The 8,260-nt window shown below is 57.6% G+C and overlaps 1 protein-coding gene across 1 annotated transcript; it reads left to right on the forward strand.

Annotated features, from left to right (window-relative positions):
* Positions 1 to 277: 277 nt before the first annotated feature.
* On the forward strand, positions 278 to 1,478 carry FAM43B (family with sequence similarity 43 member B). Its single transcript, XM_011218042.3, has one exon. The coding sequence runs from the start codon at positions 768 to 770 to the stop codon at positions 1,476 to 1,478; it is 711 nt and encodes a 236-aa protein (XP_011216344.2). The 5' UTR covers positions 278 to 767.
* The last annotated feature ends 6,782 nt before the right edge of the window (positions 1,479 to 8,260 follow it).

Raw genomic sequence — 8,260 nt, forward strand, 5'->3', positions numbered from 1 at the left:
GGTAGGGACAAGCAGTGACTGACGGGCAGCAGGAAACCGGGAGAGAGGAGGGGGATCCCGAATGCGCCAAGGGGAGTGTGGAGACCACCAGGGAGGTCAGAAGAATGTTCATTTAGCAAAGCCCTCCGGTACATTCCAAAAGATTCCTACTCCTTAACTGCCCCTCCATCCCCACCCCTCCAATAAGAATGATTAAACCCGTTCCACCGCGCCTGTGCCGGGTCCCGGGCGAAGAGCAGCGCGAGCCGGCGCGGGGGAGGAGAGATAGGAGGGCGAGGGGAGGGGACAAGAGAGCTAGCGGTCCCGCCCGGTGATGTAGGCAGCCGGGGGAGGTGGAGCCGCGACGCCTGAAGGAGTCCCCACCGCAATCGCGCTCTCGGTCTACCCCTCCGAGCGACCAGCCGCCAGCCCCAGCTCCGGCGACTTCCTGCCGCCGCAATTTGGGCGGCGGGGACTGCGGAATCTCCCCTGTTCGGGCCTGGGGGGCGCCTCCACCACGCGCAGCCCCCTCCCCTCCTCGCTTCCCGGACGGCGGGAGCTACTCCCGCGGGAAGCTGTTCCCGGACGCTCGGCCGCCGCCCGGGCATCTCGGCTGCCAGCCCGGCCGGGCACCGGGCACCGACTGGCTCCGGCGCCGCCCAGCTGCTCGCGACCCCGGGGCCGCGGGCTTCTGCTCGCCCTTCCCTCCCCCGGCCGCCGGGCAGGACGCCCGTGAGCTCCCGGTGCCCCCAGCCCCTTTGGCCGCCGACACCACCGCCGCCGCCGCGATGCTGCCCTGGAGACGCAACAAATTCGTGCTGGTGGAGGACGAGGCCAAGTGCAAGGCGAAGAGCCTGAGTCCGGGACTCGCCTACACGTCGCTACTCTCCAGCTTCCTGCGCTCCTGCCCGGACCTGCTGCCCGACTGGCCGCTGGAGCGCCTGGGCCGCGTGTTCCGCAGCCGGCGCCAGAAAGTGGAGCTCAACAAGGAGGACCCTACCTACACCGTGTGGTACCTGGGCAACGCCGTCACCCTGCACGCCAAGGGCGACGGCTGCACCGACGACGCCGTGGGCAAGATCTGGGCGCGCTGCGGGCCGGGCGGGGGCACCAAGATGAAGCTGACGCTGGGGCCGCACGGCATCCGCATGCAGCCGTGCGAGCGCGGCACCTCCGGGGGCTCGGGGGGCTCGGGGGGACGCCGGCCGGCGCACGCCTACCTGCTGCCGCGCATCACCTACTGCACCGCGGACGGGCGCCACCCGCGCGTCTTCGCCTGGGTCTACCGCCACCAGGCGCGCCACAAGGCCGTGGTGCTGCGCTGCCACGCCGTGCTGCTGGCGCGGGCGCACAAGGCGCGCGCCCTGGCCCGCCTGCTCCGCCAGACCGCGCTGGCGGCCTTCAGCGACTTCAAGCGCCTGCAGCGCCAGAGCGACGCGCGCCACGTGCGCCAACAGCAGGGGGGGCAGGACTTGCGGCCCCAGTCCGGGCCGGCCTGACATCCAGCCTCCAACCCTGGCCCTGCCCGCTTCGGCTCCCCTCTGGTCCCCCGGCCCTTGCCTCCCTGTGGTCTCTGTTGTTGTCTGCCCCGCGTCTCATCCTGGCTCAGGGTGACGCCTGATACACCCATGATTAGTGGGGGACAAAGGTGAGGAGAGCAGCAGAAGTTTTCAAGGTTCACCTCTCCCCCGCATCCGGAGTTTCTGAGCGCCCTCCATCGTGGAATTGCCCGTAAGCTTTACAACAGGTCTTCGCCCATAGACCACCCTCTCCCTCCCAAAACAACCTCTCCAAAGAAGGGGGAAGAAGTTTCCAGAAATCCAGGAGGGTGGCCTTGGACCTTGGCCCGGTGGAAGCTGTGGTCCTGCCCTTAGCCAGTCCAGCCTTCCTCCCTGGGATGGGACCAGTTCTGGGCAGGTATTCTTGTAGAGAAAGAACAGTGGCCCCGGAGGCCTGAGGCCAGGTCCAACGTGGGAAGTGAGTCCACTGCCATACACACAAGGAAGAATTCCCAGGCCCTATGCCTGGCCTCTCTACCCCTTGGAGGATTTCTGGACTTCACTGCTCTGCCTCTGAAGAAGACTGGGCTGGTCCTACCAACCCAAATGACAGGTTAGACCAGGTAGCAGCCCTCTGCACCAGGCAGCTGCCCAAGACTGTGCCCTGGCACCTGGCACCCCCACAAGACTCCACCCACCCTGCATCTCTGCAGACGGTTGTGTGGGGTTCCCCACTAGGTGCCTCCAACTAGGACCAAGATGGGGTCTCCAGAGGAGGTAAGGAGAACCTTTGGCAGGTGCTTGGGGACACTGACTACCCAGAAAGCCCCCTGAGTCGAGGCTTGTCAGAGCAGTTGGGTTCTCATAGCCGGCTGAGGAAGGAGAGTGTGTTCACCCAGCAGAAGGAATGGGCCCCTACCTAGGTGTGTCTCAGCAAGGCCACAAAAAGCCCAAAGATCTTTGTGTCACCAACTGATCGTTGTAAATAAAGTGGACGTGCTTTTTCATCCCTGTCTCCACTCCTGTGTTTTGTTTGATGCCAGGCCTGCTGGGGACAAAAACACCATCAGAACTGTAAGGGACAGGAGAAGACCCTAGGAAGGGGCCCCCTTTAGCAGCTATAGCCAACTGGCAGGATTGGCGGGGAGGAGCTGTGGCCAGGAAGCTCTTCCCTTAATGTCAGGGAAGGAGACAGTAGCAGGTGTGACATCACATATGCCAAGCCTTGGAGGAGTGTCAGCTGTCTGTCTCGGCCTCCCAGAATGTCTGTCTGCCTGGGCACTTAGAGGCAAGTGTCTCTGGGGCATTTGGCAGGGAGGGGGCACGGGGCTGGGGACTGCCCATCAGCCTCACCTCTTTGAGAAGTCCCCTGTGTATGTCAAAGCCTGTGGTATGTATACGGTGGCTCCCCAGGGATGAGGAAGGAGGCAGGTTGTAAAGGAGATGGGGCGGGCAACCCATTTTTCTTTCAGAGGAGCTGGAGAAATCTGCCCAGACCTTTGTGACAGGGTGAGTCTTGAGCTTGGATATCTTCTTTATTCCTGTGCTGAGCTGGGCACTGATCCCAGACTGCTCTGGAGCCCAGACGAGTGGCCTCTGCAGTGGCCGGCAGTCAGGACTGTTCTGGCTCCTGGAGCTGCTGGAACAGAGGGTACTGCTCCACTTCACCTGGCAGAATCCAGGCAAGGTCAGGGCACTTCAAAGCGGGAGGCTGGAGGTGACTCCATATGTTGGGGAAGAAGGACGACAAGGATCCACCAGCCAGGACGCCCTGCACATTCATGGCTCCCCTCTGAGGCATTGCCAGTGGTTTTGTTGGCGTTTCTCCCCCTTTACAAAAGGAGAAGAGGACGCGGGAAGATGTCAGACCTGGGAGACCAGGATGCGCTGCGCGCGAGGCAGCTGCTGGTGTCTGAGGCAACATCACCCAGAAGCAAGGTTGCAAGCGCACCGTCTGTAATCAGACTCGTCGCGCAGATGCTTACCTGGCTGGCGCCTGTCTTGGAACAGGCACTGAGCTAGACACTGGGGGTCCAGGGGTCCCTCCCTTGTGGCTCTTACAGTCTTAGGTGAGATGCACTTGATTAAAGGAGCAGTTGCTGCATGATAATTCACTGGCACGTTCCCAGCCTCAGCTCCTACTCCACTTGTTTCTGGCAACCTCCCAAAACAGACACACACAGACACACAGCCACCTCCCCCTTCCTTCCCTCCTTCACACACTACTCTCTATACCTGGGGTTAGAAGACGGAGAATGAGGGGACTCTGCCTCCTAACCAGCTGTGTGACATTGGGCAACTCACTTAGCCTCTCTGAGCCTTACCTTTATTATATTGACCTCATAGGCTAATTGTAAGAATGAAATAGAATCCTACCCCAAAACGCTTTGGTAAATAATAAAACACCCAGCACATATACAGAACGTTTACCCACAGGGCCCTTCTCTTTAGATTAGGACTTCAGAGTGCTTCACCACCACCCAACGCTGACCCCCCGCCCCGCAGCAGTGGTTACAAGTTGTCTTCCTGGCTCTACCTTCAATGTGTAGGGTGGAAGAAGGACCCAGGGCAACTTCCGTCCATCAGTAGGTTGAGGATGACATAAGCCACAGCATAGCACCAACTGCCAGCAGGCTACAGAAGGGGGTCGCTGGGGCTGCCCAGCCACAGGCCGCAGGCATCACTGCCACCAAGCGAGGAGGACCACTCCCACTTCCATCTCTGCACTACCTTGGCTTTCTCCCTGATCTTAGGCATGAGATGGAGACAAGCCCTGAGCCATTGGTCACGCTGTCTGGTACCCCTGCATTCTCTCTCCTGCCCGCTACAGGTTCCTCACCTGTAAAACGAAAATTGGGTGGGTTGGACCAATGGTTTCCAAATTGCGTTCCTCTGACTCCCCAGCGGTGCCCATGATGCTGCTGTGGGAAGTGATGGGGAGATGGGATGGGAAGGCCCCCCAACCTGCTTTAACTGAAGCAGCTTATCTGTTTTCTCTTTGGGGTTTCTGTGATTCCCTTTGAATAAGGGGATCCTCCCGATTTTTCTTTTTTTCAGTTGAAATCACTGGAGCTCCCCTTCCAGTCCTGATGCTGCATGCATCCAAGGTCCGTTGGGCTGACGAGGCCTGAGAAGTAACGCTGGATGGTGTGTCTTCCAGGGACCTCTTGGGCCTTATTTCCCACTCTCCTGATGCCCCTCCTCAGCGGCTGGGCTGTGACAAATATGGCTTGTGCCACAGCCCACAACTCCCAGGGTCAGGTCGCTGGCCTGCCCATTAATACCATCCTAACTCCCACTGCTCCTCTTCCATACGGGGTCCTGTTCCCAGGTCCCCAGACATGGCCATGTGCTCCCACCTCCAGGCTGGTGCCTGCTCTCACTACAGGGAATGTCCTTTTTGGCTACACATTTTAAATCCTACCCTCTCTTCGAGGCCCAGCTCAAATCCCACCTCCTCCAAGCTTTCCCTAATGCATACCCCTCCTCCACTCCCACCAGATCTGGGGGTGATCTCTCCTTTCAAGCTGGCGCAGGACATGGTCCTCATCACATTACCCCTGGGATTGCTCTTTTTATGTTTGTCTCTCATAGAGATCCCTTTACTTCCCCGCCCCCTTCGGTACCTTGACCATGGCAGGGCTAGAGTCAGTGCTCAATACTGATTTGTTGAATGAGTGCATGAATGAGCCAGATGGAAGAGCCAGCACGGGATAGGAAACCAAGTGGGTGGAGAAGCGTTCCTTCTGCCAAGCTTCTGCCTGGAGATGCTGAAGGAGAACTATATCCTCAGACGCCCTGTTCAGACGGATGGCTATTCTTGGGGAGAAAATCAGCAGCCTGACATGAGGCCACAGGGAGAAACCAAAGCCACCATTCCCAGGGGCTGCTCCACGCTCCAGAACCTGAGGACTGCACCTTCTCGCTCTGTGGACTAGATTAGTGCCCAGCACAGGGCTGACACGCTCAGTACAGGGCAGCTCCTCGTGGTGACCAGCCACCCTCCAGGCATGCTGGCTGGCCAGCAGGGGGACCATGCAGACAGCTGCAGTCTCTAATTTAACACACAAGCGGTCGAACCCGGTTTGGGCATCAGACACACCTGAATGCCCACCCCAGAGCTGCCCTTGGACGGCTGTATAACTTTGGGCAGGTTTCCTAAGCTTTCCGAGGCCTTGGTTTTCCATCTGTAGAAACAGCAGTAGATGAGTCTAGGTCTTATATGGTTGCTGGGAGGAGGAAATTTATTTATCATAGCGCCCAACGAACTCAGTAACCAGTAGCTGCTGCTTTGTTTATCATTACCATTCTGGCTGACACTGCTAACTGACAGCGCTGCGATGAGATCAGGTGTCTGGTCTCTGAGACACTAAACATGTCACTTGCTCACACTCCAGGGTGGCTCTCCGCCTAAAGTCCCATCATCTCTAAATCATGGAAGGAGATTTAACTACAGCTAGTCTCATTTCTGTCTTTCGTTGTGCAACCAACATAAGCCTGATCACCTTCACTCTAGATTAGACCTAATATCTTCTGCTTTTTTTGAATATCCTTTTCTTTTTTGCCTTAGCACCCGGCACAATGGCAGGGACACAGCAAAGCATGCTAAGGTGAATGAATGAATGAATGAATAAATGAATGGGTGGATAAGTGAATGATTAGCTGCTGCAGGCAGTGGTGCTGACTCGTAGCCTTTCCAGCCAAGGTCTTCGGAAAGCTGGGAGGTCATTCCTTTGTGAGTGCTGGCTCAGCTTACCCTCCCCCCCATCCCTGTTTGTCCTTGGCCACAAGCTACAGAGACGGAGACAAGGAGGATGCTGCTGGCTTCAGGACCAGGCGGTCCCCAGGAGAACACAGCTGGAAAGGATGGAGGGGACTGACATGCCGATGCCGTGAATCTCTGAGCCACAACGGTCCTCTGTCTCCCTCTGCTCCACTGCCTGCCAGCCTGTCCAGGGGCACATATGGGTTTGTCGACCTACCCAGAATAACTGAGTTTCATCATCCTCGACTTACCAGTGGACAGAAAGCTGGGCAGGCAAGAGATTGAAGGGGAAGCTGGCAATCCAAGCACCATTAAGGGAGACCTCAGCTGGGAAGGGCGGGCTAGTAAGTACTGCTGTGTCCTGGGACACCTTGGCAAAGGGTCAAAGGAGCTGGGTGGGACTGGAAAACAGGCAAATCTTGGTTTGGCCTGCCCAGCATGGAGTCAAATTACCTCATCTTCCTGGGAACCCAACTGAACTCCCATTCTCCTCCTGCTCTGGGGTGTGGTCATGTGACTGAGTTCTAGCCCATACAATTCACGAATGTCACCTGGCGGGGGGGCGAACCACAAAATATAACCTTTGCTTTCTTCTCCTGCCTGCCTGCTGGTTGTCATCACCCAGCATGTCCCTAGAAGCCAAGTGTTGAAGATGACAGACGCTCCACCAGCCTGGGTCCCTGAACGACCCCGTGAAGTGGATCCCCACCCCTACCACCAGCGGGAGCAAGAAATAAAATTTTCTTATTAGCCGCAAACAATATCAGGGCTGCTGCGGCATATAGCTGACCTTGACTAACACTCTCTTCTTGGGACCCACTGCCCTGGTGCTCCTGGTGAAACCACCATCCCCCACTCTCAGTTCCTGGCGCTCTTTCTAGCGGAGGGGACTTCACACATGGGGGGAGGGGGTGCTCCAGGGGAGGATATGTGATCCGGGCCTGACCAATCAGAATAGCCCATCTCCTCAGCTCCAGAGACTGCTTTTGGGAGGGTCGTTACCAATCAGAGTCAGTGGAACTTAGTTCTGGGGCTATTGTTGAAACTTGGGGGAAAAAGAAACTCTTTCTGCCAGAGTTGCTGAGAGGTGGGGGATATATCTGGCGTTGCCGGCAGCCATCTTGCTGCCATGAGGAAAGAGAGCCCGAGAGCCCAGCGCCATGAAAGCAGAGGGACACAGAGAGAGCAAGACCAAGTCCCATGACATTGCGTGAGCCCCTGGATCCCGCCAGACCTGCCCAGCTCTGCTTTTCGTGTTTTCAGTTCCTCGAGCCAATAAGTTGTACTTTTTGCTTAGGCCAGTGTGAGTTGGGCTCTGTGTCGCTTGAATCTGAGAGCACCCTGGCCCTGCCATCACTGTTCTCATCGGGTCCCCCACTCTGGAAAAGGGGTTCCTTGAAAGGCTTCAGGGTCTGTCACAGGTCAGGTCTGATTATGGGACATCCAGCTGGCTCACAGAATCCAAAAGTCCCCAGGACCTTTTCCTCTCTGGGGGCTACCCGGACGTCCATCACGGCTGCCGCTCACACATCTTCCCAGTCTCCTCTCTGTGGCACAGCTTCCTTCCCTGTTCATGGCACCAGTGCCTCGTGCCTTTGACTGGGACATGGCTCTGACCCCGACTGCGCACGTCTCTGCAGTATAACCAAAGTCTCTGGCCTCATTCAAGTGCTAGAGCAGGAGGCAGATGGGAGCAGCTCAGCCTCCGGACGGTCCCCCCAGATCACGAATCCACCCTCGTCCACTCAACTGCAATTGGGGAGTGGGCTCATCAGATGTGAATGTGGCCTATTAAGCCAATCTCTTCGGGGACCTTTCATGGGGAGGTTCACCTCTGACAGCGGAGCCAGGCCGAGCAGGCTGATCCGGAAGGTGGAAGCCTGGAGCTGCCTTTTATTCGTTCTGGGATGTGGGCAAGTCACTTCACTGCTCCGGATGTCCATTTTCTCTGTCATATGGAGGTGATACTCCCAGCCGCTCCCGCCTCAGGGGGCTATTCTAAGGGGCCATCCAAATA

This window comes from Ailuropoda melanoleuca, chromosome 2 (genome assembly GCF_002007445.2).
Source record: "Ailuropoda melanoleuca isolate Jingjing chromosome 2, ASM200744v2, whole genome shotgun sequence".
Classification (NCBI taxonomy): Eukaryota; Metazoa; Chordata; class Mammalia; order Carnivora; family Ursidae; genus Ailuropoda; species Ailuropoda melanoleuca.